General features: G+C 36.0%; 1 protein-coding gene across 1 annotated transcript in view; it reads right to left on the bottom strand.

Moving 5' to 3' along the window:
- Positions 1–13,661, bottom strand: part of ADGRA1 (adhesion G protein-coupled receptor A1) — a 286,313-nt gene that overhangs the window by 51,734 nt on the left and 220,918 nt on the right. The window contains exons 13-14 of the mRNA XM_062610365.1: positions 1,196–1,403; positions 56–264 (exon numbers count right to left, since the gene is read on the bottom strand). Of these exons, the coding sequence (XP_062466349.1) occupies positions 56–264; positions 1,196–1,403 (417 nt within the window). The remainder of the gene's footprint in view (positions 1–55; positions 265–1,195; positions 1,404–13,661) is intronic.

A 13,661-nucleotide genomic window follows, 5' to 3' on the forward strand; every position in this document is an offset into this window, starting at 1 on the left:
GGAGGGAGAAGAGAGGTAGAGAAATACACTTATATTTGCTAAGTCATATACTTACCATTAGCACTGCAAAGTTACTGAAGTGCGTACTCTGAATGGTGGTAATATTGCCTGCGGAACTAATTATGTGGCACCCTTCTCCCCACCAGCCTCCATGTCCATCTAGAAGGTCAAAATCCCAGAAGGCTGCAATGGGGTCTATACCCAGTGCAAAGTGCCTCAACCCTATAGTAAGAGGGCTGGTGAGGTTTCCAAAACTGCACCCATCTGCAAAAGCAACAAACTGAATCAGAGAGATGGAGTGGCAAAACCTTTATTAATGAATGCTGTGTAAAGAGATCAGATACACTAAACTATAGGGAAAGAAAGCAATAGGCATACATGCTTAATGGTCAGAATCAAAGGCAGTGCTCACATTTGGAAAAGTTTGCAGTAGTATAAATAAATCTGAGCATTTCAATACCACATTGTGTCCAAATAATCTAATCATTCTTAACAAAGCAGATTTTTTCTGGTGTTGTTTCAGGTACTTCTGTTGTGACCAGTGTTATACTATTGCCCATGTAACTGCAGAAACAGCTCAGTTTCATGCTATGATTAACAGCTGAGACAGTTTTGCACTTTGAAAGTCACATTAAAACATTTTTTAAATGTTAATAGAAATGAAAGCACTATTCAGTATAAAATAAAATTAGTAAAATTGCCTGGGTGAATAATTAATAAACATAATGACTCACTAACACACAATATATCACATTTAGACAAAAGCTTTTAACAAAGCCTGTTTCACATCCATCGTATCAGAAAGTATTCTGGTGAGTATTAATACATGCAACAGGGCACTACACCCCCTCCAAAAGCCTCGTTTTTATCAGTGCCTAGGATGTTAACACTGTGATTTTCATTGTGAAGTGTAAAAAAGGTTCTTTCCTATAGCACCATGCTTTAAGAAACAACCTCTGTAACAACACGGTCAAGAAACAGTAGTCCAAAATTTGCATTCTAGTCATATTGCAAGTGCATTTCTTTATTTGCAGGATAGTCTTAATAAAATCATTCAGATTGAAAACATTTGTACTGAAGAAAGAGACTGTTTTCAGCCTCTCTGCACACTGTATACTCTGCTCCTCTATTCTCGACATAATCAAGTATACCGTAGCTTTTAGATTAAAGGAAATAATGCATAACAGGTCCTCACCTATTTTAGCAAAAACAGCTGGTGTGGCAACCGTCCTACGTTTCCCATCATCTGCAAGATTTGATGAGTTTCCTGTGCTAGGAAAGAGTTTTCCATTCCGAAAGACAATAAACTGTAGCTTGCAAGTGGAGTTATCAACAGATTGCCAGGCTGAAGACGGAGAGAAGACAGACTGTGGCAAATGAACTGAAGCTACTGCTACAGCATTCTGTACAATGAGAAAAAAAAAGAAACATTTAAAATGCAAATCACAACAGGGTTGCTTTCATGATGTTTTAAACTCCGGTACAAGAAATGTGTGCTGCCTTCCTTTTCCAACAGACTGGAAGCAACCAAAGAAGCACGAGCTGTAACCATGGGAATAGGATCGGTACAGTGCATATTAAAAGGGAAAACGTTTTGATTGAATGTGAGAGTCTATATGGTCAAGCTCCCTGCTGCAGAGGTGAGAATGGTTCTTACCATGCCTGCTAGAGGGTCCATCAACACTGCAGATCTGATTTAAAGAGACAACCTCTACCAGGTTTTCTCCTTCACTTAAAACAGAATCAGACAACTTACACTAGAACATTTCTCTGAAAGGGTACTTAAAGAGTATAAAAATAATTTTATTAATACAAAGAATTGCATCAGCTGAGAATTGCAAGTGCAGTAAACAACACATTTTATGAGTATGTTTTTCTTGCTTCATATAAGGAGAACCAGTTAACTGTGTTTCACTAGTGCAGGGTTAAAAAATATTACAGACACTAATGTACAAGAAGAAAACAAGACGGCACTGGGAGAAAATGAATGAAGACTGTCAGATCGCTGTAATGGCTTTGAGTTGTGAGTGTGTTATACACCCTTTTACAAGCAGATAATTCCCTTACAACAAAGCTATACAATACATCAAACATTATGTTCTCAGGACTTAACTCGTCAAACATTTTTTTCCTACCAAAGTAGCAAACTAATCATTAAAGACTGATATTTGCAAGAAAAAACAGAAGATGAGCAATGGGAAAATAAACAGGGAATCTGTCCTGAGCCTTGAAGTCAAAAGTCTATGTATTTAAAAACAAACAAACTACAAAATGCTCTAATTTGCATTTCCCCCAAGGGCAAAGTATAGCTTCTGTGCACAAAATTTACATAGATTATCACACAGTTTACTCTAAGCACATGTGCGCTACCTCTTTGAGAAGTAGAGCAATAATTTTCACAATGATGTAAACAAACATGACATTAATATATGTCCACATGCTGGGAGAAACATACATGTGAGAGAGAAAACAGATCAGCAAACTAAAAAGAATATGAGAAGCATCTACTGACCTCACAATAAATATGGGAGAAAAGCACGAGTAGTCTATGATGTCATTGGTAGGCTTAAATAAACAGATAAAGTCTTCTGTATAATTTTATCTTTATTGTCATGTATATTTTAGAAACGATTTGCGATTTTAACACTAAAAAGGGCAAAATATCCTTTTAAAACTAAGTATTCTATTTAGGTAATGCCACTTGCCAAAAATACTCAGCAAAACCAGAGCAAATAACAACAGGACATTTCTACACTAAATTTTAAAATTGTTATGAAGGTTTTAATGAGAACTGAGCTAAGCATCAAGCATTCATCCTTAGATTGTTTCCACTGCCTAATTCACTAAAGCTGTCATAATTGGCTTTATCTCATGCTTCTGAAAAAGACATATTTTACTCTATGATATCCCAAAGTATCTGTATATCCTGAACCTCTGATGATACCATTTTGGCCATAAATTTCTTATCAATAAGTACGTATAGGAATTTTTTGAAGTGTCATTTGTCAAACCTGAGATCACTGTTGAGGTCTTGCAGAAGTGTAAGACAAATTACAGTGTGCTTAACTGTATACTGAATTTTTATTATCATTCTATGCTGAAAAAAGCAACAACTATGACATTAAATTACATTAATTATTATACTCAAAAAGCATCTGAATTGGCTTATGATAATGAAACCAACAGCTAAAGGCACTGGGATAAGCAACAATGTCCTACAATGACAAAAGCCGTCCTACACAAGCCAGAGACAACAGGTTTATAGCACTTTTGCTAAGAGGGGAAATCGCCTAATTCATTGTGGTTCTCCAATTTCTTCTTCATTGGGACTTACTGATACCAACGGGATAAAGTAATAGTGTATACAGGGCTTAGCTATGAGACTGGGGAGGTACAGAGAAGAGGCTGCACACATCTGAAGCACAGATTGCTGGTGGGTCTGTTGACAGGTCGCACAGCTAGAGAAAGACCAAAGTGATGTCCATCCCCACCTCCTCACTATGGCCCTGTCTCTTCCCACACCCATCCACCCCAGACTCTTCACTAAGTTGCATAAAAGAAAGAAATCTGATCATGGCACCCCAAAATCTTACCCACAGACTACAGCTTTGCCTCAGAGACAAAGTCAAATGCAGTGATAAAAACCTGTACACAGCCTACAAATGATTTAGTGTGCACCGGTCACACTCCTCGGGCTGACTGAGCAAATCTCATATATGTAGCAACATCTAATTACTTACGTGACAAAAAGACACATTTACAGAAAATTATTTCCTTATTAGACTTCAGGAGAGTGTTTTTCCCTGTTCGCCTCCTCAAAATGTACCAAGAATGTGAATACCCATAACATTAACTATTTAATAATCTTTACTAAATAATGTCTACAGCCAGTTCCTGGGATACAATTTAATTGCGAATATTACCCTATGTAATAACCAGGAAGTCTGGTGGAGCAAACGGCAAAGGGACAGGGCTGTTCATTGAATGGACAAAAGTACATGTAAAGTCAAGCCACTCACTGCACATCAAATATTTACTATATGTAGAAATTCTTCAAAATTAAACATCAAATTCTGCTACAGCAACAACCCTGCAAACAAGCTCCAGTGCTAGGATACTAATGAGAAATGCACACATTGAGAATGCCCACACATTCACAATGCTGTTTAAAATATGAATAAATATTTGTGAACAATTTTACTTCTAAGACATGTGAGAATTTTTCCAATAGCATTACTCATTATTCACAGGAAAGGAATGATCTGAGCACTCAGCAATCCCACTTGAGTAGACAATGGAAGGAGCCTGACTTGAGGCTTAGTCTTGGATTTTGCTAAAATAAGACAGTGTGGTAATAAGTCAGTTCCACACTCTTTCCTTAGTTTCACTCTCACTTGGTGAAAAAAAACCATGGTATTTCTTTTGCTCTGCAAGGTGCTCCAGGGTCTAGAGATGAAACACGACATGGGAACAGATTACTAAACCCAATGACAGCAACATCAAATTTTGAGTGAATAACTGTGCTTCAGATGTTTCAAAATCCACAAGAATCATTTAATTTTAAAAAATTTTATTTGTACACCATATCACCACATCACATACGAAGTGACATTTCTGAGCACGCTAGGGGCAGCATCTCAGGAATCTGCTCCACCTCTAAGAGGGGAGAAAGAACACTAGAAATAGAACCACCATCAAGTATCCTGCATAGGAGCTGCAGCTTTGCAATGACACAGGTCAGCACCGGCATCTCATATTTTCCCAGGAAAAGCTTAAGAGTCTGTGTCAGCAATTTACTAGTCAAGATCTAAACATTCAGTGAGCATTTTCAAAACAGAGCATCAATAACTTCTTCATGACTCCATTTCACTTTTAGTCCTATTAACTGGATTGTACTGGCATTGATCAGAAAAACAAAATCCTGAACATACTGTAGATTTTTCTAAGGAATATTTTTCTGCTGGAAAATACCAGTTTTTAAAGTGCAAGCTATCCACAAACATCCACCCATTTGCACATAATTATGATAGAAATCATACGAATTTCAAAACCTGCCCATATATTCAAAAATCTGCTGTATGACCTGCAGCCAGGGAAAAAGGGCTTCTCAGCTCTAAACCAGATCTGAGGATTTTCTGGGAGGCCTCCTAGGACTTCTGGCTCCTAAGACTTCCTGGAACCTGGGAAACTTTCCAAAAAAACAAATGAAAGGTTGTTTTCAACACTGAATCATAATTTGGAAAGTGCAGTTTTGTAAGTACTTTTGAAGTTTCATTTCTTGTTTCCATTTCAGAGCTACTTTTTTGTGCATGTGGATTTTTTTCAACATATTTGAGGAACAGAAACAGCACAAGCAAATCCAAATGGATCCTAAAAGTTTAAAATTTGAATGGAAAATCTCATTTTAAGAGGACAAGGTCCTCAGGATACTGAGAGCTACTGATATTTTTGCAGTTCATGCATGTATGACATGGTAAAAATGTTATAAGGGAACAATGAAAGATTGAAAGCAAAGTTTTTCCCCAGGTAATTTTATTCTGGTCAGCATTCAATTTCTTGTAATCAGTGCTAGCACTTATAAGGAGTTTTTAAGTGTTTAGGGAAGACAGGCTCTTGCCTTAGGAGCCTTTGTGATATGTTGGCCCTTCTACTTTCCCGATTCTTTGAAGAAACCTGCTACCACTTTCAACATTGTTCCCCCATTATCTACTTGTCTAAAATTTAGCACAAGATTGAGAAACCATACCCATTATCAGATGATCAGTATCAAAAAAAAGATACTTGGTAACCACTGTGGAATGACATAAATTATTTTTCTTGTGTATGCTTTGATACTAGATTGATTTTGAGTTCAAGCACAGTATTTTGCTTTGAGATAAAATATTTTTCATAGGAAAGCAGCCAAATTTAAGTCCTCAATCATAAGGTATATTTTTCCCATCAGTAATTTCCTCAACTTAAAAACCAGGACCTTAACAAAAGGTTGGAAGAAAACTGGAAGAAAAAAAAAAAAGAAAAAAAAAAAGAGGAAATAAAATAATCTGAAAGCCTGGCAGAGAACTGGAAAGGCAACTCCACTGCTTCCAGATTGTAAAGAATCTGATGAGGTGTTTTACAGATTCAGATGCATATTATTATGATATGCATATTATATTATTAAAAATATAAGGGTGTTGCCGAAATAGGCACATGCTACATAAAGTTAAAGTATCAGTAAAAAAAAAAAATTGGAAACTAAACTGTATGGGTAATAACCTATGTTACTAAATACGTACTGAATGAGTTAACAGTGTGGTCACCATAATAAAAGTAAGCAAATAAATTATTTATGCATGTACAGAAGATTTTATTTAGTCATAGCATCTTCTTAGAAGCAACTGAAGATTTTAGTTTGGATTGCATGTTAAAAGTTTGGCAGTTAACATAAGAAAGAAAGTGCAAAATTGTTTTTTTCAGCTGTCTCTCCTGGTAGATACTTAAATAATACTCCTTTGGAATTACAGCAGTATATGATACATGAGATTAGGACAGACATGTGGCCCAGTGCTGTGAGGATTTAGGTAGACTGTACATGAGTACTAATCTGCTTTTTTGGTATGAAAAGTATCAACAAACACCCCCCAAAATTTAGACTATCTGGAAAAATGCCAAAGAAAGGTTCTGTAAAAAGAATGAAAACATTGCCAGTTTGAAGAAATATGGTTATACAAGACACATACTCAATAACAAACAATTTGACAGGTCCTAAAAGAGAGAGGATTAATTTAGATTTTTTTTTTCTTTTTATAATGGGGGGGGGGGCACCAAGAAAGCAAAGTAGGCCATCCCCAGCCATGTTAACTTATCTACACATACTTGCTCCTAATTTGTCAGTTTAGCTCTTTTTAGGCTGCTGTTTAAACACAAGTGTGGAAGGCTCAGGGATGACTAGCAAGTGAAAAGCAAAATTTACACAGATTCCCAGAGAAAAATGAAGAGGTACTTCCAAAAATGCAACATAAAATCAGCTAGCTGTTGAGATGAAATTGCAAAGTACATTAAGATTATGATGTGATAAAGTCATTATGTAGTAATGCTGCAGCCCACATCTATCTCAATATCTGTAAACCTAAGTATAGAGTGCAAGATATCTTTGTTCTAGCCAGGCATAAATGCTGGATTAATGCAAAGTGAAAGTGTGGCATCAACAAGAAAGGCAAATTTTACAAAAAGTTCTCACTAATTAATAAAGGTTTTCTAGAGCATTTTCTAGAATATTTCTATAGAAATGTTAGATTTAGCAAATAGCAAGGAAATTTTTGAAAATCTGGTAATATAAAATAATCTTGGAAAATCTGATCATCAGTAACCCTTTACTAATAAAATTTAAAAATAAAAGTAGTCTCCACATTAGGATTTTGCATTTCAAATTTGAAAACTTGGTAAACTCAGGAAATTCACTGAAAAAAAATACCAGGGCTTTACAAGACTGAGAATGGATAAGCAGATCAAAAAGGACAATGAGCATCATCAGGAAGCCTACGAAGAAGAAGAAACCTCACTGAGCAGTGAAACAAAACAGTATTAAGTTTCAAGAAATTGACAGCTATTATAATAACTACCAAAAAAATTTACGTACAGCAGTTAAGTCTCCAGATCTATATTAAAAATCAGGACAAAGAAAGTAGCAGAGCTGCCATATAGAAGGAAGCAGGTAATACATTTTTTTATGTAACCTCAATGAAAGCGCTGATATTTACATAGAGACAATGTTAGGATCAACAATGAGAAAAAAGAATATAAAAATTACCACAAATGTCAAAGCAAAATTCAATAAAAGCTGAATATTGTTATACAAATATTTTAAAGAACTGATACATGAAATTGGAGGACAACTGTAATATATCTTTTTTTTTTGGAATCTACCAAGTTGGTCAGAAAGCAACGATGACTGCTCTGTAAAATGATCTGCAGTTGCGGTGAATGAGTGAGCCAAGTTTGGCATGTCAATAATGATATAGACTTACGCACAAATTAACAAATTTAATGCACAGTTTAAGATCACTCACAGCTGCTGCTGCCGCCATATTGGTCTACTTCTGTGTCTAAAGACAGGCAGCTTTTAATGAGTTCAAAACCACTGACTGGTAAATTGCATGAAAACGTGGTTTCCTTAAGCACTTCTACGTGGACCACTATATCATTGTTTCTGGGTTCTAGTGTGATTCTCTGAAATTGCTTATTCATAAGTGCATAATCCCTCCAAACCATAGGTCAGTGTTTCAAACTTCATTATTAATGCATTCATGAATATATGGTCAGAAAATCTAATACCCTTTTTCTAAGAAAAGAAAAATGTGTGTAATTTTACAAGACACAACTGACCTGTTAATCTGATACCATGAAGGAAAAAGAGAAAGTGAAGGAAAAAAAAAAATAATTCAAAGATAACACAAAGGGAGAAAGGGAGGTTTGCTAAAGATAAATAATGCCAGCTCCAAATGATAGTACTACTTTTATAGACAAGGCAATACAATTCACCTAATTTCTTTGGCTCAATAGAATATAAGATGCTACACAGAAAACTGACAGCTGACTTGAGTCACTGAGAATAAGTAAGCAATAGTGTCAGGTGAATAAGGAACAAGCTAAACTTTATAATACAATTATTGACTTAGAAAGTAGAAAACGGGCTGGAGTGAATATACCCAAAGTTTCCATGAGAATCAGTTTAGAAACTTCCAATTTTATTTGATGACCTTGAAAAAATGTCATCTAAGACAATGTTCTAAATCATACGTTTTACAGATTTATGAAGAGAACTTCTATTATAAGCTAGTGAAATAGACCACTTTGGAAAGCCGCAGAGAAGGAAAAGGATCTGAAAGCACTGGTTGATCACAGGATGACTCAGAGCCGTTATAATTTAACAATAAAAAACCCCCAATGAATACAGTCCAGAACACAGCAGATGATGCATTTCCATGGAAATACTCTGATTTTAAAGGCCTAATCAGAAACACACTATGTAATTGTGATCAACTGGGCTCAGTATCAGTCCATAATGGAATGGGTATAGAGGATGGCTAATAGGATCACCATTAGAATGGATAACATGTTTCACAATCACAGAGTAAAAGAGTTTAGCTTTGTTAGCCTAGCAAAAGGAAAGAGGCTGTGCCTGTTGTCTTTAAAAATACCATAGGAATAGTATCTAGGGAGGAAGAAGAGTCATGTAAGCAAATAGTCAGCTTGAGAACAAGGACAAATAGAACATTGGTCATGAGAAAAAATGCAGACTTAAAAGTATGCACATTTCCTAGTCTTTATAGCAGGGAGGAAAGGATAGTTTTCAAAGATTATGGACACAACAAAAAAAAAAAACCCAAATCAACCTACTCACAGAGTCACAGAATGGTTTGGGTTAGAAAGGACCTTAGAGATCATCTAGCTGCAACCCCCCTGCCATGGGCAGGGACAGCTTCCACTAGATCAAGTTGCTCAAAGCCCCATCCAACCTGGCCTTTAACACTTCCAGGGATGGAGCAGCCACAACTTTATGTACTGGAAAGCTGCTTTGAAGTTTCCCTAGAGCTATCTCTTCTCCAGGCTGAACAACTCCAATGCTCTCAGCACATCCTCATAGGAGAGGTGCTCCAACCCTCTGATCATCTTCATTGCCCTCCTCATACTACTTAACTCCGATATGGTGGCAATTTCAAAGACAGCCTCTGAAGCAACTCAATTATCATCTGAAAAAGGCAATTCTGCAAAAGCCTCAGAACATCACTGCTCCAGTAGCTACAATGTAAGAACAAAGATTAAGAATCACATTTGTAAATGATTTACTGCTGATAATTTGTTAATACACTTTTTGTTTATTCCAAAATTCCACATCAGCAAACTAATTTTAAAATTTCCAATTTTTACACAAGTTTTCACCTATTATGATAATGTGTCTTTTGCCCAAATGTTGACAACAGAAGAAACACTGTAAAACAAAACAGAAATCAGTAAGGGGATAACATGATATCACTTGAATTTTATATGAGAAACACCATTTTGTTATAATGGTAGTTATTAGTTTTGATATTCAGTTTAGATTAAGTTTTTATTTTAAGGTTCTTTTCAGATATTTCAGACAGCACTACATGACTGCTTCAATTCAAGGTTCCTTATTGCAAGCCAAGCAGAACCCACAATAGACTTGTCATAATACAGAAAGTTAAGACAGAGAATGCATAAAATTATTCTTCCTGGGAACATAACAATTCTTAAGGGTGCCTTATGAGGTTTCAACTGGAACTTGGAGGTTTTTAGTTTTGGGGTTTTTTTTGGGTGGAGGGTTAGAGGGAAGATCCTTGAAGCCTTAAAGGATCAACATTCACACTAACTTTCTGCTGTTTTCCTCCAGACCTACAGAGACTCTCTGCAGTTTCATTTTTAAAAAGGATGGCTTCTGGCAGTGCACTCTACAGGAAGACTCACCCTATTAGCAGTTTGGTTCACTGAGCCCTTCAGGGATGCATTAGCTCCCAGAAATACTACATTTTCCTCTGAGCAACCTGGGATAAAGGAGTATTTTTCCTTTTTATTTAGAAGCTCAGTTCATCTTCAGGCATTAAATATGTGAGATCTGTCTGGAAAGATGATAAACATATTTGATTTTATTATTACAGTGATGAGACTGTGCTTTTAATTATTGTGGATGCACTCACAGAATGGGACAGGCATACGCTAAATTGTTAGAATTTTTAAATATAAAGTCACAATAAATAATCTCATGAGTTTTCTAGTGAAACATCAGCTATATAATTACAAAGCTATCGCCATGGATCTTAAAAAAGGGCATCATAATTATACAGAATACCTAACTAACCAAATACCTTTTACAGCTCATTGACCACTGAATTCAATTATACGTATCACCACTTTAGAAAGAGTCATTTGAATTCTAGCTTCACTATATTGGCATATATGAGTTTTTTTGCCACGACCACTTTTAATTTATTTTTTGAACTAGGCGAACTGTGTTAATGTAGCCCCCATAAAAGTCTTACTTTCTGCATGGTCCATAGCCTAGTAATTATCATATATAAGAAACTATTAGAATGGGAACAAAGAGAATTTCCCACTACTCAGACATAAAGTGTTAACAAAGATTTTTCTAAAGGTGAAGAAACACAATTTGATTTAAATGAGAAGAAATAGTAGGTGGCTTATACACGTAAAAGAAAACCACTCAGCAGTAAATAAAATTCACACACATTTTGATAGAGTGCAGTACATATTGTTACAGATTTTATGATTTTTCTGAAGTCTTAGATAACCTGTGTATATCCACTTTTGAATACAAGTACACAGTGATGCAGTAGGTAATATAGTAATTCAGAATGACTGAATATTGCAACTATTTAATCATCCTAGATGATACAATTTCTAATTTCACTGATATGGTATTCACATCTAGTTAAGCTAGATAAATATGAAAGTTCATTTAGCATTACATAAATGGGAACGTCATGAAAAAGTGCCATGCCTTTTGTGTCCTGGTTTCAGCTGGGATAGAGTTAATTTTATTTCCAATAGCTGGAAAGGGGCTGTGGTTTGGATTTAATATGAGAACAGAGCTGATAAGGCACCGATGTTTTAGTTGTTGCTAAGTAGCGCTTACCCTGAACAAGGACTTTTCAGTCTCTCATGCTCTGCCAGTAAGGAGTGGCACAAGAAGCTGTGAGGAAGCACAGCTAGGACAGCTGACCTGAACTAACCAAAGGGATATTCCATACCATACAATATCATGCTCAGTATAGAAAATGGGAGGAGTTGGCCAGGAGCCAGGGACAGGCTGGGCATCAGTAGGTGGGTGGTCAGCAGCTGTATGCGCATCACTTATTTTTCTTGGGTTTTATTATCCTCTCTCTTTTTTTAATCTCCTTTTTCATTATTATTGTTTATATTTTACTTTATTTCAATTATTAAACTGTTATTGTCTTAACCTATGGGTTTTGCCTTTTTCTGATTCTCCTTTCCACCCCACTGTGGAGATGGGGTGGGAGTGAGCAAGTGGCTGCATGGTACTCAGTTGCTGGCTGAGGTTAAACCAAAACAAAAAGATTAATGTCAAAATTTTTAACAAACAATTTTGATATAATTTTCCTGAGGGAAAGTAAGCTTCTACATTGCACATGATGTAGAGAAGTCCAAGTAGTAAGTATTTTTCTGGTGCTGCCTTTTCATAAGAATGACTGCAATGAAATACTGACATTGCTGCTGGATGACTACTGAAACATTGCCCCTGTCTGATAATGGAGGAAAGCTGAAACCGCTGAAAATAATTTTAGCGATTTGGGTCTTTCAGAAGTGAATTTAAAAGTTCCACACCATGAAACAACTCAATATTCTACAGATTTTGAATCATTTGGATATTATCATCAGGAATGATCCCTACTGCCTATAGCCATTAAACAATTCAGACCCAGCATTACTGTTGCAAGCCATAACTTGGGTAAGGCACACATATCTAGAAGCAGATACAAGATTGCTGCATTCCTTTGATTTGCTATATAGAGACATTTATGTATTTGAAAGAGAAAAGTGGAAAGATCACCTTTTCTTTAGCTCACATATGCACAGTCACACCTTCTTTCATTCTATTACAAGATACAACTTCATTCTCCTCACAATAGTCAAGAAAATATGCCTTCTCAAGAGGAGCAAATAAGATTTCTTCCCTCCTTCTGTTCCCAATTTGTCTTTCATTTTGAAAAACCAATATATTTTAGTCTCCCACTTGCCAAAACAATAATCTGCTTCCTAACTTCAGTCACTCAGTCTATTTATTAGCTTCTACTGTACAGTCAGAAAGCATGTGTCATATGAAGAAATGTAAAAAAAAAGTGAATATATTGAGTACAGTTACATTGGCAAGTGAGAGGTTCTGAGTTACAGAAGTGTCTTCACATTAGGATGAAAATACCCAAGGTCTCCAGACACTGGAGTTGTATGGTGGTAAAGTGGATGTATATCAATAATGGCAAGTGACATTTTAAGAGAATTTTTCTAATTGAGATGCTGAGTACAAACAAGATGGACACTCCACTACTGCTAGTGCCTGTAGTTGTTAGTAGCTGCTGCTCCCCAAAGCTCCCATTCAAAATCACATACCTGGCTTTGTAAGCCTCGCATTCATATTCAGGATTCTGATACACCCAGTGTGGACATAGGAGATAAGATATTGAGCTCAGTATGACAATGGAATGGTGAAGCCTGATTTTCTCCTTTAATGTTCAGTTCTGGATGAGTGTCATGCTTAACACCAAGTTAGAGCAAAACTAAACATAGATTTGGTACATGTTTGTGTGTAAAATAAGAGACTATAGATATTAAAAGGATTTATCCAAGGCTAATTTACCTAAGCTAATTACCAACACTAATGGGTTCAAATGAGTGCCACAGTAGTGATATGAGCCTTTGTTTCTGTCTTACTTTCTTGGCTATTGAACAGAAAAGGAATGGTGAAAAGGAGTACAACTGGAAATAAAGTTGTGACTTTGTTAAGAATAGCACCATTTTCCAAGTCATTCTATTTTTGGGTTATATATAGAAAACAGATATTGCCTGAGGAATAGTATTTTCACCCCCCCCCCCCTTTTTTTTTACCAATGTAATTTGTTTTCTTG

This window comes from Pezoporus occidentalis, unplaced genomic scaffold, assembly GCF_034315485.1.
Source record: "Pezoporus occidentalis ecotype Australia unplaced genomic scaffold, CSIRO_AGI_Poc_V1 ctg147, whole genome shotgun sequence".
Classification (NCBI taxonomy): Eukaryota; Metazoa; Chordata; class Aves; order Psittaciformes; family Psittacidae; genus Pezoporus; species Pezoporus occidentalis.